This window comes from Poecile atricapillus, chromosome 1 (genome assembly GCF_030490865.1).
Source record: "Poecile atricapillus isolate bPoeAtr1 chromosome 1, bPoeAtr1.hap1, whole genome shotgun sequence".
Lineage (NCBI taxonomy): Eukaryota > Metazoa > Chordata > Aves > Passeriformes > Paridae > Poecile > Poecile atricapillus.
The window spans coordinates 132,000,879-132,026,458 of record NC_081249.1 but is presented as its reverse complement, the minus strand read 5'-3'; the positions used below and the strand labels follow the sequence as shown (position 1 = coordinate 132,026,458).

The 25,580-nt window shown below is 42.8% G+C and overlaps 2 protein-coding genes across 4 annotated transcripts in view; both read left to right on the top strand.

The window, feature by feature from the left end:
• The window catches only part of PIK3C2A (phosphatidylinositol-4-phosphate 3-kinase catalytic subunit type 2 alpha), a 50,398-nt gene extending 43,143 nt beyond the window's left edge, over window positions 1-7,255 (top strand). For all 3 annotated transcript variants that reach the window (XM_058830295.1, XM_058830277.1, XM_058830288.1), the window contains exons 27-33: window positions 37-244; window positions 1,967-2,091; window positions 2,523-2,640; window positions 2,733-2,814; window positions 3,227-3,336; window positions 3,565-3,690; window positions 4,222-7,255. In XM_058830295.1, coding sequence (XP_058686278.1) covers window positions 37-244; window positions 1,967-2,091; window positions 2,523-2,640; window positions 2,733-2,814; window positions 3,227-3,336; window positions 3,565-3,690; window positions 4,222-4,404 — 952 coding nt within the window. In that variant the 3' untranslated portion in view covers window positions 4,405-7,255. The remainder of the gene's footprint in view (window positions 1-36; window positions 245-1,966; window positions 2,092-2,522; window positions 2,641-2,732; window positions 2,815-3,226; window positions 3,337-3,564; window positions 3,691-4,221) is intronic.
• Window positions 7,256-7,359: 104 nt separating this feature from the next.
• Window positions 7,360-11,776, top strand: RPS13 (ribosomal protein S13). Its single transcript, XM_058830306.1, has 6 exons — window positions 7,360-7,468; window positions 7,719-7,767; window positions 9,445-9,523; window positions 10,423-10,592; window positions 10,951-11,051; window positions 11,699-11,776. The coding sequence occupies exons 1-6, from the start codon at window positions 7,446-7,448 to the stop codon at window positions 11,730-11,732; spliced, it is 456 nt and encodes a 151-aa protein (XP_058686289.1). The 5' UTR covers window positions 7,360-7,445; the 3' UTR covers window positions 11,733-11,776.
• Window positions 11,777-25,580: the final 13,804 nt, after the last annotated feature.

Below are 25,580 nucleotides of genomic sequence, written 5' to 3'. Positions count from 1 at the left end.
ACCACTTTTGCGTTTTTTGACAATTTCTTTTTCTAGACTGATTGAATCCAGTCTGGGAAGTGTTGCCACAAAGTTCAATTTCTTCATTCACAACTTGGCTCAGCTGCGTTTCTCAGGTCTGCCTTCTAACGATGAGGCCATCCTGTCATTTTCTGCTAAAACCTATTCTCTCAAACAAGACGGCCGAATCAAACAAGTGTCTGTGTTTACGTATCAGAAGAGATACAACCCAGATAAACATTACGTAAGTATGCGGGAGCTGTTTGCACTCAGGGAGGATAATAGTGTATTTTCTTCCAACAAGATACAGCAGGGACAGCTGACCAAAACCAGCCAGAGTGTATAATTCCACAGTGTATAATGTCACTGTCAGCAACAAATACTGCGGGTACAGGAAGAAGGCAGAGGACAGGACAGGGTTGTCTTCCAAGGTGGCTGTTTGAGAACTGGCTGAACATGGACCTGCTTGTGGGCTGTGGTGATTGTCTTGTGTCACCTTCCCTCCCCAGAACTGTCTTTATCTCAGCCCACAGCTCTTCTCACTCTTGCTCTTGTTCTCCCCACTGTCCCACTGGTGAGGGGGTGGGAGTGAGCAAGCAGTTGTGTTGGTGCTGAGCTGCTGGCCAGGGTAATCCAGCAACAGCACTGCTAGAGCACAGACTGGCATTTCTAGCATCCCATAATATCTTTCAAAATGAAAACACCTCTTGAAAAGAATCTCAAAGGAATTAGAAAGGGCAGAAGTAGTGTTGGTGGAGATTATTTTAAAATACAGGAATTTGAGTCATGTTGATGGGCTTTAATGTAGCTGACTTCTGTAAAATGGCTCCTTCCTGAGTAGGAGTCGTTAAATCAGACACACTGGTTTTGGTCTGACCTTCCAGTAAAGTTTGATTTGTTCCTCCTAAGTAAAAGCATTGTTTCCTGTACTAATGGACTTACACTCTTAGTCTTACTAGAGGCACTAACCACTGCAAGTTGCCATCAGGATTTTAATAGACCTGGGTTACACTTTGAGACTTAATATTTTTATTCCTATGCAGGTGTGCAACCTTTTTTACTTTTTTTTTAGTTGTTTCATTTGTCTACTGCTATTTGCTGGGCTGGAGTAATCAGCTCAAGTTCCATTGTCCTGAATTTTTTATAATGTGAGCTATATTGATAGATGCAAATGTATCTCTTTCCAAGCTGTGTTTGCATATCTGACCAATGCTGAAGTGAAGAGCTTTGTATTGAATCACTGTATAATAAATGTATTTGAGTACTCCTGATCTAAGTCACAACAGCCTTGCCTCTTCCAGGAAACTGTTAGGATGGTCTAGATTCTGTCTTGATGTTTAAAGTTAAATTATATGTCATAAGTTCAACTCCTGTACACATAAAATGAGGCCACTGAACTGAATTTTCTGTGTAGCTCTCAAACTTAATTTCCCTCAAATAATGTGAATGTATTCTGGGACTGTACCCACAATACTTTGAAAAAATATTTTTGTATAATGCAGTGCACTTGCATCCTCCCACCAAATTATCACTTTAAAAGTGGAATCCTTTAGAATCAGGAGGGAATTAAATTTTAAAAATGCACCTGAAAGGTTCTGTGGTAGTTTTGGCCTCACAGATACATGTTTTGGTGTACTCCTGCACCAGTATTAATATTTTGTATACCTGGTATGAACTTCCAGGGAGGCTTCAAAGGGAGAGTGTGCACAGCTCAGCCTTACCTACCTTCATCCTCCTCTCAGCTGTGGCTCTACCTTATGGGAAGATCATGTGATGTTACTTTGCCTTAAGGGCTATTTATAATTCTAACTCTACTACAAGATGCAAATGGTGGAATAAGGGATTTAGTAATTGGATATGTATTCAGGAGAAGGATTACTATAGGAGAAAGAGCTGATTGTGAAGAAAATTAAGTCATTTTATAATATTTTTATATTAGCTACTTTTATTTTTGTGTTTTGGGCAGATCTATGTAGTGAGAGTTTTGAGAGAAGGGCAAGTTGAGCCAACGTTTGTCTTCCGAACATTTGATGAGTTCCAGGAGCTCCACAACAAACTTGGCATTCTCTTTCCTCTTTGGAAGTTACCAGGGTACGTTCCTAACTCACTCATCACTATTACAAAAGCAACAAAACTGCTCCCAGCTGGGTGGAGGAAGAAACAGCTTGAAATGACAAAACTGCTGAGGGGCAAATTAGACCTCAAAGTTGGCGATTAAGGGAGAACATTTGTCTCTCAGTTTTAAGGAGGAGATCCAGAGGATCGGTGTTGTGGCATGTGTGTCATATCACATATAATAATTACCTATAAATATTTCCTTGCCTTTCTGGAGTGTCACAACCTATCTGCATGCTGTGTTTCTACTCTGGGTTGGCAAAAAAACCCAACCAAATGTATGTCAGCATTTCAGGATGGAAATGACAATGAAATCCTATTGTACTTACTTCTGATAAATTAACTGAAAACTCTGTGTTGTTCTTCTCATGTTTTCATAACATGAAACATTTCATGTTTCTTCTCAGCTTTCCTAATAAGATGGTTCTGGGAAGAACACACATCAAAGATGTAGCAGCCAAAAGAAAAGTGGAACTCAACAGCTACATACAGAGCCTGATGAACAGTTCTCCAGAGGTGGCAGAAGTGAGTACATATAATTTAAATGGAATGCAAGTTTTCAAGTTTTGGTGCTTTTTAACACTTAAACTAACATGTACCATTTCTTCCAAATTTAGTGTGATCTTGTTTATACTTTTTTCCATCCATTACTTCGTGATGACAAAGTGGAAGGAATAGATGGAATAGCCAGACCTGCAGGTAAGGGATGTTTATAAATTAGATTATATGGTACAGCACATTTACAATGTGAAATGTTTTTTACTTAACTGTAGTTTTCTCTCATGGAAAACTGCGTCACTGTCTTTCCAAATGTGCCTATATGCAGTTTCAAGGACATATATACTAAAAATTGCAATAATATGTGTGATCACTTGGGCTTGTTTATGGCTTGACTGAATCAGGTTTTTCACTCCAAACCTCCAAGATGGTTCTTGCAGGGGAATGCAAAAACCTTTAAAGTCTATAGCCTTGCCCCTGTTTGGGATCTAGAAATAAAATCAGGAGCTGAACTTGGTCTAAGGCTTCTATTTTTTCCCATATGTGACAAGTTAGTGTAGTAGTGATGAAAATGTACCAATATTACAGAAGAAATAATTGTCTGTTATTTCAGATACAATTCCATCAAGTCCTACCTCAGGCAAAGTGGGAGGAGAAGTGAAGCTATCCATATCCTATAGAAATAGCACTCTATTTGTCATGGTGATGCACATCAAAGACCTGGTAAGTGGCAATACTCCACTCACTGCCAAAAGCTTTCCATTTTTTCAATTACCATCTTAGATTGATGCAGGAATGGTGAAACTCTCTCTTTTACTCTAGATTTCTCAACTGCCAGCTTAATTAACTGTTGCTTTTGATTAGCTTGATTGCAAAGTCTAGACACTTGAAAAAAAAAATACGCAAACAGTTGAGCACTAATTAGTTTTTGTCTTGTTTCTTTGGCTGTAGGCTACAGAAGATGGTGCAGATCCAAATCCCTATGTGAAAACTTACTTACTTCCAGACACACATAAAACATCCAAACGCAAAACCAAAATCTCCCGGAAGACAAGAAACCCAACTTTCAATGAAATGGTAAGTTAAAATTTATGTGACAACTTCCTATAGCTTGCTATAATATCTTATTCTAAGAAGGATTTTATCTAAAAAAAAAAAAAAGTGAATACGTATAAATGGAAAAGGAACTGTTTTGAAAACTTTGTGCCCTGATTAAATACAAAACAACTGAGTTGTGTCAGTGCGCTATTACAAGTAAGCAGAAATTGCTCAGACTCACTCTGAGGATTGATGTGGAAAAGGAAAGGAATCTTAAAACTAAGAATCTCCCTGCCCTGGATTCACTGACTCATGATGTGGAGAAAAATGAATTCAGAAGTCTTGGCATGTAAATAGTACTTCAGTGAAAAAATACTCCTTTGAACACTTAACATTAGGAACACAAAATAAAATAGGGATGTCCTTCAGCCTATTGTCTGAGAAAGGGACGTACTGAATGGTCACGATGTACAGTTCAGGTATCTGTCAGTAGCTGAGCAGTCAGAAGAAAGGGCAGTTTGGGTAATTTCTTTTGGCTAACCAGAAGATTCTTGTCTTTTCATGTCCTAGCTCGTGTACAGCGGATACAGCATGGAGACTCTGAAACAGAGGGAGCTCCAGTTAAGTGTGCTCAGTGCAGAATCGTTACGTGAGAACTTCTTCCTAGGTGGAATTACACTCCCACTAAAGGACTTCAACTTGAGCAAGGAGACTGTTAACTGGTATCAACTGACTGCTGTACCCTATCTGTGAACTCAGTAAGAACAGAACAGTTGTATTCACTTGTGCTTTCTGCATCTTCCTACTTGAAGATAACCTGTACATCTTAAAACAAGAGACTCTCCGTTTCAACAGATACGTTGGACCAATGTTCAGGTAGCCTAATTTGGAGGATTGCAAAAAAGAACTGTTTTATACCCATGTGATGTTATCAAAGCATCATTTGTAAATGTTTAAGAGTTGTGGATAAAGGAAGGGGTTTTTAAACCATCAGTGAAAGTGATATGAGCAGTTTGACTATGCTGGTTGGTTGAACCATAACTCAATTATAAGGCCTGTGGATGCAGTGCATTTTTTCTTTTAATTTGTTGCCACTCTTGTGTCATCCATGACATGATGCTGGAGAACATCAAAGAAATTGCATATTTTAGGATTACATTCCCACTACTAATTGAGACATCATAGAAACAGCGACAGGTAAAATTTTGGTGGCTGCACACACACCTGTAGAAATGAAGGTTGAAGGGCTGGAAAAATTCTTAAGCATTACATTTAATCCCAGATTCATGCTTTTCTGAGACTTACTGGAGTGAGTGCCAATCATGGAAGTTGTAATTAATGGTGCCTTATTCAAATGCTTCTCTTTTACCTCATTTCTGGTATTTAAATATGTATACATATTAACTTTCTGCTCCTTATAAAGGGGGAACATTCTCATATTTGATACCTTACAGGTCCTACTGGAAGCCTTTTCCCAGGATGTGTTATTTACAAATAGCATCACTTATACTGATCTTCACAATTTGTTCAACTTAAATACGTTTTTTCTACTCCATCATCTACCCGGGGTCTCCAAACATTGAATGAAGACTGGCTGAATGTGGTACCGTAGGAAATGTGCCCAGCTTCTCAGTGGGGGTTTTTGCTGTAATTTCTAGAACTTCTCAGTACTGCAGTGATTAAGTGTGGAACAGATTCAAACACTAATCCAAAGTGGCATTTGCATCTATGCTTCCAGGGAAAGGGTGGCCTGTAGTTGAAAAGCACCACTACTGGATGAATCGCAGGCCAGAAATTAGTTCAGTTAACAGCTTTGAGAGAGGAACTTGGCTGTGAACTGCTAAAGGAAAAAAAAAAAATCAAAACAGCAATACTGTTTCTCACTCCCAGTAAGAACTACTCCCATTAAAATACTTAATTCCAAGGAGCATTAGATTTGAATATATTGTGACAGTGGAGTGCAAATGTCATTATCTCCCGTTGATACCACTGGTTATTTAATTAGGCCTTTCTGCACTACAGGTGTCACCTTTTTGTTCACGTTATTTGGGATTTAGGATGTTCATGTTCTGTGTAAACAAAGCTCTAAAGTAGCACACTTTTTTAGTACAAAATCTTGAAGCAGTCTTTTAAAGTGAAATATGCAAGTATGAACAAGGACACAATACAGGGAAAGCCTTCTATTTATCCAACACTAAAAACCTACTTTATAGTCCAATTTTCCTTCCCCTGCTATTGAGCAATCTCCCTTCAATACAGAAGAGAGAAGTAAACTTGAATATCCTGGTGCCTAAATGATTCACGGTCCAATTTAATAGGAATTACTGCAATTAAAAAGGTAATGATATGATATCTTGAATGTTAGAAACTGGGCCAATACTAATGGGCGCTAGCAAGTCCCAGTTGTAGTAGGCATCCTCTGCATATTTTTCATTTAGTATATAGCCTGTAAATAATAAACTATATAACTAACTAGATATATTTCCTGCTCACTTGATGCTTTTGAGACTTACTCCATTCCATCATTAGAATCACAAGTCACTTAAACACAGGAAAGTAGACTACTGTTTTTGTGAAACGTTCCATTGTGAAATAAAATGAAAGCAATATGGACTGCCTTTTTTGCAGTTTGCTATTAAAGCACAGTGTCTTACAGCACAAAATACATTAAACTAAAATCATTTAAAAAATGATTTGCAGTTTTAACAGTTGTCTGGACTGAAAAAAAAAAAGAAAAAAGTATAGTACTGTATTATTGTTAGCACATGTCCTGACTTCTGATTTAATCTTCTTCATAGCTTAACTCATTTTGTGCCTTTCCCTTCCTTTTCAAAATTGTCACTGGCTGGAGCTTTTTATGGTCATGGATTTTATGTTGTTTATGGGATCTGGCCTTGGCCTCTCCTCACGCAAGTAGAGGACCAGCACCAAGCTTGCACCTCTTTGCACTATTCTCAATTACAAAAAAACTCGTTGCAATAAGAATTTACTCTGCTACATAGAAGAAGGAAGATGGATGTGAAAGAGGGCAATATTTGATTTGGATAGAATTTACCAGTATGCTAAGTAGCTAGAAAATGTAGTTTTAACAGCTTTTTTATCTTGTTTAATGAAAATTAAAAACTTTTACGCACCGTTTGACCTGCAGCCAGAAGTGTAATTGTCCCTCCAGACCTTGTGTTGGTATCCGAGAGCAGCAGCTTGCGCTAGGACCTCTTCCTCTACTAACCTCCAACTTTGCACTGAACTTTTTATTACTGCCTTTGTACGACCTACAGCTGCCTGTCTCTGGACGCATGTGCGATCTTTGGTAAACGCTCTTTTCTCTGTTTTTACAAATGTAGGGTCGTGTAGAACCCCCGTCACCTGCCTTAAGGCCGGGGCTGCCCTGGGGCCCGCTGTGTCCTCCCTCCCCGGGCGCTCCCTGACGGGGCGGGGGGCGGAGGGCAGCGAGAGCAAGGTGCCTCCCTCCGTCTGTGTATCTCTGAGAACCAAATACTTTAATTAAACGGTAATAAAGATGTACAATATGGCCGCGTCGGGCGGGTTCGCTGTGACTCCGTAACTCTCCTGTACGTACATTAAACACTATTCTGGAATAAAACCCAAAGCGTGGCCAGCTCTGTGATGGGAAGGGGCGGGGGCGCCTCCGGGCGGGACGGCTGAGGGGACGCGCGCGTGGCACGGCGCGGACGTTGTTGATTGGCTGCCGCGGGCTGGGGGCGGGGCCGGCGCTTCCTGCGGAAGTCGCGGGCGGGGCCGCTCCTCTCTCCCCGCTCTGCTCTGCCGCCATCATGGGTCGCATGCACGCTCCGGGGTGAGCCGCAAGGCCGGGCCGGGCCGCGCCCGGGGGGCGGCCCGGGGCTGCTCAAGGGGACTCGGGGAGCGCCGCGACCCGGGCCGGGGGCGGGAAGGATGCTGCCGGAACGCTCCGGCGCGTGTGGGGATGGCGAGGGAGGCGGGCGGCCGTGTGGACATGGCGGCGGGGTGGGGAGGGCTCGGGCCGCGGCCGAGAGGCCGAGTCCCTTAGCTCGGGCGCTGAGTGTCTGATGTGCTTCCTCCCGCAGAAAGGGCCTGTCCCAGTCGGCCTTGCCCTACAGGCGCAGCGTGCCCACGGTGAGTCCCTTCCCCAGAACCTTCCCTGAATCTGCCCCGCCCCGTGCGCGCTTCGGGACCCACAGTGCTGCTCAGGGTACCCACGGAAGGAAAGAAAACGAGATCTGTAGTATTTTGCGTCATGGCTTTCAAATTGTGGCCTGTGTAAATGCTTCCTGGGCATGTGATGGAACAGGCTTCCCGGAGGGTTCGTGGCGTCTCCCTCTGTGGAAGCATTCAAGACCCCCCAGGATGCGCTCCTCTGCAGTCTGCTCGAGGTGACCCTGCTTTGGGGAGGCATCCCCAAGATGATGATTCCCTTAGATGATCTCCAAAAGCCCTTCAACCCTAAAAATTCTGTGGTTCTGAGATGATCCTTAGTATATTGAAAAAGCAAAGTGCCTTTTCCTGGACAGATAGTTTGTTTGGCAAAGAAGTCTCTTCGTCTTCGTACCTTTTTCTATTTAAGTATTTCTTCAAACACTTCGAGTCTGTATGCTGATAATGCCTAGAGATTAAATCACTGTTTTCACACTCGAATTTGCAATTGTGGAATAAATCGATTGCCTTCAAAAATATTTAACAACTACTTTGTTGGTCAGGGGACTAAACGAGGCAGTTTTTATATGCTCTTAGTTCTTTCAAGGGTACTTCCACTTGAAATTGCTTTCTCTGTTCTCCTTTGCAAGATCATTTCTTGGAGGATCTGTTGGGAGAAAGAACAATTTGTGCTGCATGTGCAAAAGCATAGAGTAAAAAACAGTGAAATGAGAACATAAACTAAAAAAACAATCTGAAATTAAATAGATACAATTAAAAGCAAGGTAATATGAAGCTGCTTGAAGTACTGCTGATGGTTAGGCTGCTTAATAACAATTAGAATGATCAAGTGCTATATTGGTTTTTTAAAAATCCTGTGGGGATTTTTTTGCTTAGTTTTATTTGTATTTTGTCTTAAATGGTGATCTTTAGAGCACTTCAATGTTTATTTTTGCTGTGCTTTTCTATTTCATACTGTGACTACTAAAAATTTTAAAAGATCAGGTGCTTAAGCAGCTCATGGAAAACCAGGATAACGTAGCTTGTTGGTATTGTTTTCCCATTAATAATCACGGAAGCATTGGCTTTATCTGTACTGTTTAACATAAAATTAATAGAACAGGCAGAGTCCCATCTTGGTAGGTTCATTTTGGTTTTTAATTAGTTAGTGTACTTAAAGTCTGATTTTTCACTTACCTCTGTAGGTACTTTACTGAGAGGTGGCTAAATGTGTCTCAATTTTGTATTTGTCAAAGGACCTAGGTAAAGAATTCCTTCCCAAGGGCAGGGATTTGTTTGTCTGTACTATTAGATTTGTGCTTCTGGTGTGGCAGTTAAAGTGAAATGATGATAAAGCAGTTGATTGGGGGACTTATGGAGATTTTTAAATGTTAGCTCTCATCCTTACCCCTGCTTTCCCCGTGACATTTCACTAGCTCTATAGGTTTATTATATGCTGAAAAATTTCTGTCGTTAAAAGTGCAATTTCAGTTCTTTCAGCTTTTTTCAGGCTTTTTCAGCCTTTTCTTTCAGTTTTCTCAAGTATTATAAAGCATTTCTTTCTACCATTTATTAAGGGTTTTAATGTAGCTTGCTTGTGCCTCTGTATTAAGCAGTTTTTAATCAGTTTGGCTTTTTTTTTTTCTTTTTTTTTTTTAGTGGCTGAAGCTTACTTCTGATGATGTAAAGGAACAGATCTACAAGTTGGCTAAAAAAGGCCTGACTCCCTCCCAGATTGGTAAGGATTATAAACCACTTCTGAATGGGGACAAATACACATTTTTCTGACAGTAATATTGTAATTGTTCCTTCAACCTATATTAAATAACATGCTAAGAGAACAGCATTTCTGGTGTTCCTGTGTTCACTGTGGATCCTATTGAGATTCCTAGGATAATATCTTGCCACAAGGATCAGCAAGCCAAACACAGGGACATTATTTGTGTTGTTCTTGCAGGGAGCATATTTGGTGAGGCAGTGGGTTTTGTTTTTTTCAAGTGGAAGACTTGCAGCATCTGCTTCATCTTACAGGCTGTCCTTAGGGATGGCCACTAATAGGTGTTATAGGGAAGTTTGGTGTGCCCAGTTTCCTGGAGGAAATTTTCCAATACCAGCAGCCCTGTGGAGTTCATTGAGCCAGGCACTGCGGCTGCACCATTCTGGTTCTGGGGTTTGAACCCTTCCAGAGCTGAAGTTTTTGCATGACACAGCTTTATATGGTCATGAGCTATATATGCAGCTTAAATAGGTGCTCTGTAAATGCTTTTTTTTTTTAACTATTGTAATCCGCAAAGCAATATTAACTCCTTCTAGAGGAATCCATAGAATGATTGAATACGTTGCTTTAATGAGTGCTGTTGAAAATTTTCTGGTAGTATTGGAAAATATGAGCATCTCATGTGTTACCTGCCCTAAGCATGATGGGGGAGTCAGTTGTCTTTTAAGTGTTCCCAGATAAAGTGTTGTGCCTTTTCTAAGTTGTATTTTGTTCACTCATTGTCTACCATTTCTTCAGTTGCCAGGTTTTTAACTTGGATAACCTTTTTTTTGGGTAGCTTGTAACTGTAAGGTCACTTTCACAAGATTTGTTGGTGTATGTTTCTTCTTTTCAGTGTAAGATGTACATGTTTGTTTCAGGTGTGATCCTGAGGGATTCCCATGGTGTTGCCCAGGTTCGCTTTGTTACTGGCAACAAGATTCTGAGAATCCTTAAGTCGAAAGGACTCGCCCCAGACCTCCCAGAGGATCTTTATCACTTGATCAAGAAAGCAGTTGCTGTTCGCAAGCATCTTGAGAGAAACAGAAAGGTGAGTGCTCCTTTAATTAGATAACTCAGTGTCTGTGGTTTTAAATTACATAGCAGTTCATGTGCAGCTTGGCAAAGCAAAGACTCTTCATGTAGTGTTAGCCCACCTTTGAGTAAACTTCTGAGGCTGGGGAGGCATTTTGATCAGGAGAATGGTCTTTGTGAAAAGTATTTTAAAAGCAATGTTCAAAACATGTATTTCTGGTCCTGCTCTAACTTTATGGAAGCTTTGGTAATGGAAATGTGAAGTTTTTAGCAGTAGGTGTGGATTATTTGCTTTTCTGAAACTCATCTGAATTCTACATCGAGAATTCCAAGTAGTTGTAACATTGGGGTTGTAATGTAACTTTGTTTTCCAGGACAAAGATGCCAAGTTCCGCCTGATTCTGATTGAGAGCAGGATCCATAGGTTGGCTCGCTACTACAAAACCAAGAGAGTGCTGCCACCTAACTGGAAGTAGTAAGTCTTCTCCTGCATTCCTCTTGGCAGTGAAAATTGTGAGGTCTTGTAAACTGTGCTGGGGCTGTTATTGAGAGGGTGAAGGGTGCATTGTGATAGGTGTGTATCACACACCAGACAGCAGAGAATATTTTCATAAACGATCAACTGAAAAAGCAGTGAAACTTACACCTGGGTAAAATGACTGTTGTAACTCTTGGATAAAAGTCATGGTCCCAACAAAAGAGGTCATTACCAGGCAATTTTTATAACACTTCAAACTGTGGTCTTGGTTCTCAGGTACTTCTACAGTTCATGTCTCTTTCAAAGCTTAGTGAAAAACAGCTTAGTAGCTGCGGCAGAAAGGAAAGTAATTTGTAGCTTTTCTCTAGGAGACATAACCACCGTAGAATTCCCATAGATGTTAGGATTAGCCTTGTTTCTCTAAGGAGACTCAAGTGCAGCTAGCCTGGCTTTTAAAGATGGTTTTGTGCTGTCACCCTAGGATTTTTATGGTAAAAGGAAGAATGAAATATAAAAATTTTTAAATAGTGACTTAGTTGCTGGTAGTAGTTAACTGATAGTTAAAACTTTTAACTGAATTTTGTTTTTGACAACTAGTATGAAAAACTGCCTCTGGAAATAATATTTCTCTCCTCTCTTTTTAGTGAATCATCGACAGCTTCTGCCCTGGTCGCATAAGAGCTGGCTGTGACTTACTGAAAGAATAAATTTTCTTTACCTGAGTTTGTGTTGTCTCTAAATGGTTCAAAGTATTCAAATGTGTTAGAAGCTTCTACTTGTTTTAGGAAGCTGCATGTAAACAGGATGTTTTCCAGGTGGAGCAGGCATGTGGCTTTTGTTTCTGTTTTGCTGTGTTGCAGTATCAAATCTGGGTCATGCTTGTTGCAGTGCTACACCATCTGGATGTGCTTAAAACTGGTTTGATTATTTATTACCTGAGAGCCTGAAGTTAGTGAAGTGCCCCATTGATTCACTGCAAATGTGTTTTATTCATGTGGGGCTGTCCCTCTGGTGTCCTGCAGAAGAACTGGGGGAGAAAGCAGTGACAGCAGGAAGATTTGGCAATATAGAAGTTGCAGGAGTTAACAGGTTAAGACAAAATTGGAGAGGTTGATCAGTTCATCACAGGTCATGTGGAGTTGTTGCTTGTGCAGAGAGCTGAAGCAGAACTCTGCCAGTTCCTGGCTGTAACTTGCTGTGGTTTTTTAAGTACTTTTAAGAGTAATCTTTGAGATTTGGGTAAATGTGGACAGCAGTTTTAGCTCTTCTCAGATAGTATAACTTTACTGGAATAGCTTTCCCTAAACCCAAAGAGCAGGAGCTATTGTGTAATCATTAGTGCCAATGTTGTGCCTCCAGATTTCCAATAGCTTTGACCTGAAGTCACCTTTCTGCTGAAGAAACAAACTTGCAAAACAGACTGACAACTTTCTCCTGTTTCTCCCAGGGGAGAATTAAAAATGGAGTTACTCTGAGTTATGACTTACTTCTCGTCTGGTACACATTGAAGGAGCGTCCTCGGTCGGCGCAGCGCGGGCCGCTCCTTGCTCCCCAGCCAGCTGTGTCCGGGTAGGGAAAGCGGCCGGGAGGCGGCGCTGGGAGCCAGCAGTGCTGCGAGCTCCCCGCACCGAGCTGCGCCGCCCACGGGGCCGCCGCTCCCGGCAGCGAACGGGAAGGATTCCGGATATGCCACCTGCTCCGGGAGCTTGTTGGAGCTCACTGGAGCTTAAGGTACTTCGCTGAGGATGGAAGTAGTGACATACACCTTATCTCTTGCTGAGGAATGGTAAAAGTGTTGCAATTGTGCCATTATGCTCAGAGTTCTGCTTATGTTGCTAAAGATTCTGTATTTCTTGTAAAGCATACAGGCTAGTTTTAGGTAAATTGCCCTCAGTAGAATTAATTATGAAATCAGAATGGCCTGTATTAAAAGGGACATTAAAGATTACCTAGTTCTAACCCCCTGCCTTGGGCAGGGATACCTCAGAGCCCCATCCAATCTGATCTTGATCACTTCCAGGGATGGGGCAGCCAAAACCACCCTGGGCAACGTGCTCCAGTGCCTCACCACTCTCAGCAAAGAATTTATTCCTAATACCTAACCTAACTTTCCCCTCTCTGTTTGGACCCATTACTCCTTGTCCTATCACTACAGCTCCTAATGAAGTATCCCTCTCCAGCTTCCCTCTAGGCCCCCTTCAGATACTGGAAAGCCGCTGTGAGGTTTGCACACAGCCTCTTCTCCAGACTGAAAATCCCCAACTCTTCCATTCTGTCTTAATAAGGGAGCTGCTTCGGTCCTCTTTGCCAACTTCATGGCCCTCCTCTGGATTTGCTCCAATAGTTCCACATCTTATGTTAGGGACCCCAGGGCTGGACGCAGTGCTCCAGGTGGGGTCTCACTGGAGGAGAGCAGTGTGGCAGAATCCCCTGCCTTGACCTGCTGGTGCTATTATTGCAGCCCAGGGATTGTTCATCCCTTACCCTTTGGATTGCCAGAACAGGCACAGCAGGAGTTAGGCTCACTTGTCCCAGGGTTGTCTGCTCAGCAGCTGCTGTGGGAACAGTGGGGCCAAGCACTGGCAGAGGTAAATCTTGCTGGGGGCAGACCCCTGGAACCTATGAAATTGAGCAGTGTGTCAGAGGGATGTGCTCCAGGAGGAAAAGTCACTTGGAAGCATTAGGTAAGTTCATGTTTTCTGGTACAGGGCTGTGAAACTCTCAGGTAGTCTGCTAGGTTTTCTGCCATGTTCTGAGCACCAGGACCGCCCCAAGCAGCTCAGGACTGGTGATCCAGCTGCCCAGGAGAGTTAGTGGAGTCTTTCTTCCACTCTGTAAAGGTACAGTAACTACTCTTGTCTGTAGAGAGAGATAGGATAATGGGCATAAACCCAGACATGCATATAGTTGCATATAGTTAAAAAAATACTTTTTTAAGGGCTAGCACAAGCTGTCCCTGCCTCATGGTTATCTCCAGGCACCACTCTGGCTTCCTTCTTCCTTTGCACTATAGGTGTTCTCAGGCTTCGGGCCCCACTGTCCTCTTGCTTTCTCCTGTCACTGTCATGTCTCTTTATTGCTTCCCTTGCCTTGATTTAACCTTCAGAATATACTGGTTTTGCCTTATTCCAAGCAGCAATGTACAAATTTCTAGCATTGCCTTTCCTCCAGTGGCACTTTTTGCTTTCCCAGCAGGTACAAATCTGAACGATGATTATTTTTTTTTTCCGATCCCAGTGTGAGCTTTTTGCTGGGGCACACATCAGAAAGGATCCCTCAGCCTCTGTCACTTCCATCTCTCTTGGTTGTTCCTTCTGCAGAGAGGAGCAGCCCCCTTTTTTGCAAATGAGTCAGGCCAATTTTCTTCCTTTCCTTTAGCTAACATGAGTTTAGCCTACCCTGATTTGGGTCAGCTAGGGCAGCACTTAAATGTATGAACACACCTTCACGTCTTCTTCACTTCAGCCCGGAATGCTAGGTCCAGAAAGGTCTTTGGCTAAATGAATAGATGCCATGTTCAGTTTCTACCTCTATTTCTAGGAAAGTGTTTGAAAGGTGACTATTAAGTATGAAAAGGATTAACCTTGACAGGGATTTAAGGGAAAGGTTAGATTCAGTCATGGCTAGAGGATTCTCTTAGTGCTAGTTATCTGTTTATTCTGAAGGCTTTGGTGGTGTATGACTGGTTCTGTTGTGGACGCAAATAACCATCTTTTACCCCTCAATTTTTCTGATTGACAGTTTCTTGTTTACAGGTACCTCTGTGAAAAAAACCTTATTAATTTATTTCAAGTAAGGAAACTTGAACACCAGTTATTCTACTGTTAAGTCATTGCCACTGCTGGAAACCATTAATTTCTTTGGGTGAAAAGGGGCAAAAAAAAAAGTAAACCAAGCTACAGCAGTGACAATCAGAAAAGGCGAGAAATGATGTGGATTTATAAAGGTAGAGCTGCATGTGTGTGCTGCTTTGGTTTTTTTTTCTTGGAAACAGTGTGTTTCCAGTTGCATTTGCTGCCTCTGTGCATTTTAATTTTCAGCTCAAAATCATTGCTTGCGAGTTAATACAAATAGGAAAAAGTGAATGAGAAGATGAGAAGTGCATTTTCGGAGCGATGCTGTGTCACTTTCTTCCACTGTTTTCAGTGTCACTTACAGATCAGAAACACAGTGTAGTTAAAAAGCACCTCACGTGTTTCTCGGGACTCACGGGCCGATTTCTTTCCCCGTTCCCATTTAAATAAAGAGCAGTAGAGCCTATGGAATTCACCAAAGGCAGGTTGGGCGCTCGCCGGACTCTGGGGTAGCTGGTGATTCTGGCTTAAGCTAATGCTGCCCCGCGTTCATGCGGTTGTTTTGTTCTCCTTTCAATGCTGGGATCAAACTCGTGAAAAAATGCGGCTGTTGCTGGGAAGTCCCTTCAATAACTCGGCACATTTGCATGACAATACATGGCTGTGCCCTGGTAACCTCCCTCCTTTGCCAGCACATATCTTGGCAGCAGGAAATGCTTCCACAGTGTTTGCTGCGCTAATGGTATGTCCGTGAATGTCCTTTTCTTGCTTCCAAGGATTTCTGGATATAGTTGCAGTTGGATAAATGAAGGCTTCCCTCTTTTTCTCTCCTCGCCACTCCTGCTTTCAGGATAAATTTTACCTCTGGTTAGAAATTGTAGAATTTGTAATGAACAGTGATGCTGATTAGCCTGAGTGCTTTCCTCTCGCCACGGGATTTATTAGAGATGCTACCCAGCACAGAGGCAGCCGTAACTGGAGCTGATTCGATAAGACAGGATAAATGTTCACGGCGCGGCAATATGTATTGCATGTGAGGCTAAACTACACGTTGGACATTGTGCTACAGGGCCTGGTGACTACAGAAGGACTGGCAGCCTCTTTCTGGAGGCCTACTCGGTGTTTAGGGCAAGGGAAATGAAGCACAGCCTGTTTCCTCAAGCTCTGAGCTGAAATACCGGGTGGCAGGTAATTATGTCGCCTGTGCCTGAGGCTAGAGGTGTACCTACATTAAAAGATCACCTGAGTTTTCTAGTGACTGCTGGTTTTACAGGCTGATATTTTATTCCCTTTGAGGCTGCTCACTCAAGACCCCTTTGCAGGTCAGAATTCTCCTCTTCAGAGCCAGGAAGGGGCTTTCAAGTTTAGTGCAGCTGTCAGGGATCAATCTCTTTTACAGCTCCTTCAAGTTCTTTCTGATGCTGATGAGTAATTTCTGCAGATCCCGAGTCTGTGTTATGCCAGAGTGGGAAGAGGGTGGCTGGTGTTTTGAACTGTAGAAGCTGTTGACTGACTGGGTGAAGAAACAGCCATTAAAAATTAATCAGGTTAAACGAATTTGGGAAGGATCCAAATTTAAGGGGAGCAGTTCTGATGGTGAAAGCATTTGAAATTTGCAAGAAAAAGGATGGAAACCTCTTTTAGTACAATATATTTTAGTGGACAAGGGGGCACACTGAAAGCTGTTGTGAAATACGGGCTATAAAAGAGATTGTTTCCTCATGAGGTGTTTTTTCCTGTTGCTTTGTTGTTACAGAAAAACTATAGCATCTGCCCTTTTTTTTTTCTTTTTTTGGTAGGTCCATTCCATCTTGCTCAGCTCTGCTGGCCTTGGAAAACTAAGACTATAAATTGATAAATTCTCAGAAACTGCTGATGGAGCAATTCCTATTCCATTTACACCTCAAATTTATGCTACAGATATCTCCTTACACCTGACTTAGATAGTTGTTTCTGATAACTTTCTTCAGCAGTAGATTCAGGTCTGGATTTTCTTTAGGTTTAGTATTCTGTTATTTTCAGTACTGTGCTGAAAATACTGTACTTCTGACAAGCAATACAAGAATAATATTTGAAAATGGTATTTAGGTAGTCTCGATCAAGCTAGGATCTCAAACCCATATATGATTATGAATATATGATATATCATATATTATATGATAAGTAAATCCCTTACTAACAAATAACATTCCTGTAATGTGCAAGGAGGTGAAGGTTTTGGTGGTCCCAATTTCTTTCTGAGTGTTGGGTAATGACCTGGGAATAGTCACTTTCTGGAGAGTATTTGGTTTTCTGCAATACATCAAATGGTAGTGTTGCAAATGTGATGCTGCAGAAACACCATTTCACTGATGTCCAGTTCTTACGTAGTAAGTTTTGACACATAAATTCAGTGGTTTGTGTGAAAATAGAGTAGATAGCCCCCATATTTGCAGGGTGACAGAGACATAAAGCAGTGAAAGGGTTTGCTTGGGGCAGCAGGAGAGCTTGGCACCAGCTCTGAGGTCCTGGATCCCAGTCTCATGTCCTGCCTGTGATAGCTGGGTGTTTATATGTAAATGGCCTGCTTGGAGAGTATGGAGGGAGCTCAGAGGTGCTTTTGGGGACACAGACCACAGCACTGAGTCCTGGCACAGGATCCCAGAGTGTGGCTCTTGGTGGACAGTAGTGGGCAGTTACTAATGTAATTATAATTATTATATATTAATTAATAAAACAATTTAATTTTAAGTAATTAATAACTGTTTTATAAATAAATTTGTATTTATATATAATTATAGTATATATTATTAAATTATATAATAAATTAATTTCTTTAATAAAAATAACTTTTTTTCTTATAGTAATTATTATTGATAGTTATAATTATTAACAAATACTAACAAATAATCCCTCTTTGCAGTGATGTATGTACGAGGCATAGAGTGGAGGGAACCATTCCTCAACCTCTTCTTGCCCAGAGTGGGGAGGGGCTGGACCTTCCTTCCTTAAAGGAGCATCAGGGAAATGGAGCCAGCTCTGTCTCCAAGATTTGTCTACCTGATTGTGCTCTTGGGCACATAATTCATCTGTTAGCTCAAAGCAGATTGTGATCTGGTCTCCTGCTGTTAGCTTGTGTTTCTGTGTGTGACAAATTTGGATATAGGAAAGGAGGACATAAAAAGTAGGAAAATAAAGGAACTTGGCCCTGTTGTACAGTTGAGATGTGGATGCTAGCTCTGGAGCAGGCAGCAAAGTGCCTGTGAAACTGCAGGCCATATAGCTTCTCAGTCTTGCCTGAGAAGCTAGCCTGGGAAAAACATGAGAAAGAATTAAAACAATCCTCAGAGACAGAAAACAGCCTTGCAGGTGTTGTTTTCTGTCTCTTGTTTTCTTTGCAAGAGAAAGTCAGAGGGTGTTGTGCCCCACTGACCAATGATGGTAATGTAGTAGTTTACTAACCAATAAGAGTTTCCTTTCTGTACTTTGCACGTATCAGTCTATAAAGAGACCTGAAGTAAAAAACTAGAGAAATTCTCCTGTTCTGACTCCTTGAGAGTCTGTGTTGTCTCTTCCCAGCTGTTCCTTAATAGAGCGACATTGAGACACTGTCACTTCTCAGATTTGAAACTTCTTTGTTTGCCAGTTCTATGGTAAACTCCAGCACCATAATCACCTCAATTAAGCTGCCAAATATAGAGGATTTTCCTTAAAGTAAAGGGGGTAAATGGATAAATTCTATGTTTCAGTGATCTCTGAAAATTATGTCTCTTCTTCTTAATAAAGATCAGTCCCTTCCACAGCTGTTTAATAAAACTCTGAGAGCTGCAAATCAGTCAAGTAAAAAATTCTGTTTCATGGAATGATTCCTGTCAGCCTTGCTTCTGATTCAGAGATCCAACTAATAGGGTTAAATCTGAGCAGTTTAATGGAACAATGTTATTTAAGCAAAGCAATCATGTCCTGCTGCAGTGCTGTTTGGTATTAAACAGCAATTAGATTTGTCTGCCCAACAAATTTGCAAAGCTCCTCTGAAAGCAGCTGTAATCGGAAATGTCACACTGCAGATACCAATGATAGATATGGTCTAACAAAACACAGGCTTTGGCTGCATTTCCTCACACTGATGGATAATCCCACAGCACACAGCAGTTTAGGACTGTTTTTGTAGTCTGCAGTTTAGGTTGGGATTATTTCTTCCACTGTCCTGTACAAGCTCATGTTTTTTGCTCCAGTGTGCCACTGACAACCAGGTTAAACTGGAGGGTTCTGCCCCCTCACTTACTCCGTAGTGAAGGTCAAGTGAAATGGCATTTGGGATGGTGAACCTGAGGTTTACCCAGCAGTGCTGGATATAACAGCACATGGACTGGACTCCACTCTGATGTATTTGCAATGGCTCATTCTGTAAGCACAAGGAACTGAGCAGCAGTTTTGGAAAGCTGCAGAGGTGTGTCATGCAAGAGTCAGCACCAACAGTAAAGCAGATGTGCTGAAGTGCTGGTTTGGAGGGGTGTTTCCACAGACACATTACTGGACTTGATTCAGCAGCCTGCACAGGAACTTCTACAAGGGATACTTCATGGATTGCACCAATCTCTATCTGCCAGATTCATGCAATTTGTGAGAATTTTTGCTTAAAAACACACCTAGAATATGTTGAATGCATGTCAGCCAGTGTTAATAAGCAGAATTTTTATTAGGCACAATACCCTAAGTAATAACCTTCCTCTAAGCATCCTGACTTTTAATCCTTAAGCATTTGTGTTAGAAATGTTCTAGAAGTGAAAGCTGTATTAGCATCAGACTACAGAGTAGGTACAATGTGGGCAAAAGAGCTGGTCGTGGATGTATTTTTAGTCTTAATACTTCTCCTGTGAGTTGGGAGATAGTAGGAAATTGCCTTTTGCACTGTGTTTTTCAGAAGATACAGGGAAAGAAGATACAGGGGCTGTGAAGAAGTGTTTAGGTGTTGTTGTCCTGGAGGTCTGCAACAGTGGCATCACTGCATGTTTTTATGGCCACAAAACCAGCAACAGACCGTGGATTAGATTGTGCTGGGTATTTCAAGCAGTGGGTTTTTTCTGCTCCCTAGTCCCTATGTATTCCTGCACTTATCAAAGCACTGAAACTCATCAGGGAGTGTGTTAAAATGCCCAAAGTCCTGATGTGTGTTATTTTTACCTTTCTCTGAATTGTGCCAGCTAGATGTAGCTGGGGTAGTCTGAGTGCTGTCTCTTCCATCGCTTCCCCTCCAAGATGGTGTGTCCTGGTGATCTGCTAAAGATTACCCTCTTCCATGTCTGGAAAAAGTGCCAAGCCTCATTCGTGTTCATTTAGGCTTCAAGTTGCTCTAGGGGTGAAGATCTCATGAAGAACAATGGCTCTGTATCTGCACTTTGGATATATTCCCTGTTCATCAGGTGTGCGGCTGTTTCCTGTTAGCTGATCCTCGTCCCCTCTCTTGCCACCAGCACTTTTGGCATCAGTGTTTGCCACCTCTCAGTGAAGGGGACCCAGAAGTTCTCTCAGTGGCAACGTGGGGTGCAGTTCACCCTTTGAGCAAGGTTGGTGTAGCAGTCTGGTGCTGCTGGAATTGCAATCCAGTCTGGAACTGCAGTTGCAGCTCAGTCTGCAGGCAGCAGATCTGACACAAAGATGGAGGTGTTGCGGGAAGGGGAGGCAGAAGAGGATCCCTGTCAGCACGTGTCTGTTAAATGCTCTTTGCTGCCATGCTGGCTGCAGGTTCAGCTCTGCCTGACAGCTGGCTCAGGGCAGCACAGAAGTGAGTGGGTGTGTGGGTCACGCAGCTTGCGCCGTGCTGGAGGAGGCTTGGCACGTCAGCAGCTTTCCCTCCATGCCTGGCTGGTGCCAGCAACCCAGCAAATCTGGGAAACTGTGCGTGAGATGGGTTTGTGTGGTCCTGGTAGCAGGAGGCTTCTGCCACCATTGCTTTTTCTAGGAGACTCTCTTTCCCTCCCTGCTCTGTGACCCATATAGGTCTGGATAAAAAGGGGGACAGCCAGGAGAAAGAAGCTTTGGCACAGAGACATTGCCCAGCATAATTACAGACCACAGCCCAAGCAGCCCAGTGAGGGGCAAGTCAAACAGAAAATTAGGATAATTAGTTTTATATGTGACAGTGTTGTAGTGCCTCTCAGAGGGACCCCAAACTTCTTAGTAGTTTTTTCACTTTTAATTGTTGTTTGAATGTTTCTTCCCTCAGTCTTGAATTACTCTGAGCACTTTTCATAGGTTAATCAGCCTCTTTACCCTTGAGAGTAATTGAGCAATCACTGGGTTTGCATTTTTTTCTCTTTATCTTTCAAATGCCTATAAGCCATTGTCATTTTAAAAAATTAATTAAAACCCCCCTATAGTTTTTTACAGTACAAATTTGCTACAAAAGCAAGATTCAAATTGCACCATTGTCTATGGAGAATGATAAGTGTGTTATGTAGGGGTGCAATTCTTGTTCTTGATGTAATAACTCTGGTAACAAAGATACCTTTCTTCAGGGTACCTTCCATCAATTACCCTTTTATTTTTCTTTCTTTGCTAATGCTAATAATTCAGTATGTGGAAGCAAAGTCCTAAAGGCAGATAAATGCTTTGTGTCCCAACATTTTGAATTGAAGTTCCTTTGGTAAATCTGGTGTGTGTTTGAGCTCAGTAACCCCGGAGCATTAAGCCAGATGGTGCTGCCTTATGAAAGCCACGAGAAGACAGTACTGTGAGTCAAGGCCTTGGAGCAGTTTGTCTTCACCTCTTGGAGTCGTTTATCCAATCCCCTGAGAAAGAAAGCCTTTTAGTACTGCACTGTATTTTATAGTGCCTGCTTTTCCTGTTAAGTAAGGAGTACTTAGGGAAGGCAAGGGGAGCAGTGGGTTTTGCACAGCAGTAATTACTTCAGGCTTCAATACCAGGGACCTTTTGACCTAATGCCATTCAGGCTGATTCTGTCATGTTTAATCCCTCATGCCCCATCCGCCCCTGTGAGCCTGCAGAGATGTCCTGTTCTTTGCCCTGGTCCAAGGAGCTTCTGATACTTATATGTAAACAACACCTTAAAGGTAAAATTCATGTGCTGCTTCACTTCAAATTATGCACTGAAACCTTCAGGAATTGCTCTCAAGCTTTGAGGAGAAGCCATGCTTCTGCTGGGAGGCTGTGATGGCTGCTGGTTAAAGCTTGAGAAAGGCTGAGATTATGGATTGTTTCTGTTCTGTTCTTGCCCTGCAGATTTGCCTGGAGCTGGTTGCTAATTGCTTAGCCTTTGAAAACAGTTTAACATTTTAGCTACATGGTTTAGTTTCCTCAGGGCTGGCTCTGCCCAAATAGCACCATTTAGTCATTGTTTAGTTTTCAGACTGAATGCTCCACGCAGGTGTGAGTAGCCAGTGGATTTTTTTCTGGTTGTTAAAATCAGGCAGTTTCGTTAGCCACTGTTTTTAATTTCTTCATAAATTCTGGGTGTAGAAGTAGAGGCACAAACAAGCAGAGTGTTAATTAAGAGTCTTTTGGCCTTATTAGTTAGTTTGTCCTTGGATTGGCCCACTCTTAATTACTACCCGGTTACTATTGCTATTATTCTTGTTTAATGAGATAATCCAAATAATCTCATTTCAGTTTCACAGATCATTAGATCCAACACACTTATTAATAAGGCATTTTTGAGCTCTTTATGTCCACTCAGCTGTTTTCAGTCCTCTTATCCTCTACGATGCAGGGAAAGGATGTGCTGAACATTTTGTAGCTGGATATGTTTCCTCAAAGTATTAGCACTTGCCACTATACATTGTTTGAACAGCTGCTTCTTTTTGTTAACTGCAGTAGTAAAAACGTTGTACATCTTGGACAGAGGTGTTGACTGTGCTAGTGAGGAGTAGCTCTGGCAAAGAGCTGCTGCAGCCTCTCTCCTGCCAGAAAGGGTCACCTTTCCCAGCCAGGCAGGAATGTGCAGCAGGTGCAGGGTTCCTCTGCTCCACTGGTAGCAGTGTGAGAGCGAGCAGGGGTGTTCTCATGCCAGCTTCCCAGTGGCAGCCAAAGGCAAGGACGCACTAGAGGGATCATCTAGTTCATTGCTTCCCGATCTTTTCAGCAGCCTGTGACCTGTCCTGCTGCGGTGTCCCCGGGACAGAGTGGTGGCCACAGGCGCACGTCCCAAGCCTCACTGGCTGCTTATAAACTCCTGGCTGGAGAGCTGTGCCTCAGGAGCAGGGGCTGTAGGTGTGCCCTTGGCTGAAGAGGTGGCTGTCTCCTGTTACCCTGTGCATCTCCTGCTGATCCTGATACCTGTGTCAGCCCTTTAACACTCTGACTCAAACTCAACCTTTGATTAGGGCTCATAGAGGGCTACTTGGATATAGGTTTATTTTCCATGGTATTTAAAACAGTGAAAATTCTCTAAAGAACTGAAATGAACAGATGTGTGTGGCTGTGCTTTTGTGCCAACAAAATGGGAAAACCCCAGTTTTTGCACACACACACGTGAGTTAAATGCAAAACACATGCTTCACTGCTTTTGCTAGAGTGAACCTCTGACTCTGACTCTGGAGGATGTGAGCTCTCCTGGTCATGTCAGTGGGCTGCTCAGGGTGACTACTTTGTCACTGGGGTTCAAAACCTGGCACACATCGCTGACTTGGAACAGTGATCCAACAGTGAAACAGCAAAAGGAAAAGGGTTAAAATAATCAACCTTGTTTCATTTTTGGACAAGCTGGCACAGGCTGAGCAGCTGAAGTTCCACCTATTCTGTGGGACTTCTCCCTTCTGTGTTCCATGTGCCTGTGGCAGAAATGGAAGGAAAGCTGCTAGAAGGGACTGGTGGCTGGAGGCCCTATCTGTGTGTGGGACACAGGCCACGACCCATGGTTCTATTAAGTTTGAAACTTGCTGTAAAGGCAAGGTCTAAAGGACACTGCTCTGATCAGTCGATGATTTCTCAGTGCCCAGTGAAGCTGTCTTTGCAGGAGCGAGAATTCCATCTGCTTCACTCATGGTCACTGTGGGCCTGTCTTTACCCCTGCACTGCTGGGAAGTCCAGCCAGGCTCCTGACTTAGTCTGCACTCACATGCAGAAGTCTTTAGCCTGATTAAGTGTTAACGCTTTGTAAGGAAATGTGCCTTGAGGCTACAGTGAGGATAACCCAAGCCCTGGATTTCTCATGTGGTACCAGCCCTGCTTAAGCAGGATTTAGCAGTCTCCTCCTCAAGCCCCTCTGCCTGCCCCTCTGCCCTGCCCTGGGTGCTGCAGCAGGGTGGTGAGCTGGACTGAGAGACCATAGAGCTCGAGAAAGAAAAAAAACAAATCATAAAGCAAGTAGGGGGATTATTCGGTTGATTCTTTTAAAAAGGAAGTCAAAGTCTTTTCTCTGTTTTCCCATGTTGCTGCACAAATAGCTCTGTCAGGAAGTGGAGCAAGGGCAGGAGCAGCTGTCTGCCTCGAAAGCGACAGGGATTGCATAAGGTTTGTTTTTGTGTCCGATGACAGGCCCAGCACAGCGCTGAGCTCATGCCATCAGCAGGGCCGTGCCAGGGCAGCTGGCTGCGGCCTGCACCCGCGCCTGGCCTGGCTGCCTCCCGGCACAGCACCGCCGTGTGCCAGCGCTGCCGAGAGCTCCGGGACAGCGCCCTGTGCTTGTGCCGCCTGAGCAGAGCTTCTCCTTACGTACTCTTGGAGAGCAGGGAATGAGCTTAAGGATGGATAATCCAGGCTGAATCCTACAGTGAAAACAAGTCCTTTACCTCAAGTATCACCGAAGTCTTTCCTGCCTTCCCAAACCCCTGGCTTCCCCATCCTTCAGCAGCAGCCGGTATTCTGGTGCAGACTAGAGCGGCGAATATTAATTGTGCTGCAATGACAACTCTCCTCTCAGAACTTGGCCTTCTGTTCAGTGTAAATGAAGGGCAATCTGTGGCCTATCAACAGACTGTTTCCTTTGGGAAAACAGCCTCGCACTTCTCAGATTTCCCTTTACACTACTGACTGCTGGTATCTTTTCCTACCTCAAGATCTGCTACATTCCTGCAAAAGGTTTTTTTTTCTCTTTAATTAATTTCTTTCAGCTCTGTCAGGATAGAGGGTAATTAAATGCTTCAGTATCTTGTCATAAAAATGCCACTTTTCAGAGGAATTGTCTTAATGAGCCTGTTTTTCAGTACAGCAGAGGCTCATCTATTAGTCCAGTGTATATTTTTAGAGCATGGCATTAGCCAGAAAAGCCCATTAGATCGTTATACAAGTGGCTGAATCAGCAAACTGTATCTTCTGCTATTCTGTCAAAGCAATAACGTTAACATTATCAAAGTGATTAAAAGCCATTCATTCATTTTGCATCTGGGTTGACAAGTTCATTCCTGCACAGGCATTCAGTGCGAAGCTGTGAGAAAGAAAAACTAAAAGCTCATCATCTCCCTCAACCTGAAGATCTACCAGTGTGTGACAGATCCAATCAAAATATGACAATTGAGTGGAACACCGAATGCCTGTGCTCTGTCACACCATGGATTATCACTGGCAAAGCAAAATCAGGCTTACCTCAGGACCCTTTTTAAGGATTTGCATCTTTCTGCAGCCAAGGAAGCTGTGTGTGCTGGAAGACACAGAAAGCCTTGTTGTCCTTCAGCTCTGGGTCATCTTCCTGGAGCTTCAGATCAATGGTGGTGCTGCTGGCCTTTCCTTTGGGGTTGTTGCAGGTGTGTTTGGCCAGTGGCTTTCCTGGATCTCCTGCTCGGGAGCCATGAGGGCT

Coding starts and splice junctions, on each gene's coding strand:
- RPS13 (XM_058830306.1), top strand. CDS start 7,446: ATGGGTCGCATGCACGCTCCGGG. Junction 7,768..9,444: donor ACAGGCGCAGCGTGCCCACG/GTGAGTCCCTTC, acceptor TTTTTTTTTTAG/TGGCTGAAGCTTACTTCTGA. Junction 10,593..10,950: donor ATCTTGAGAGAAACAGAAAG/GTGAGTGCTCCT, acceptor TTTGTTTTCCAG/GACAAAGATGCCAAGTTCCG.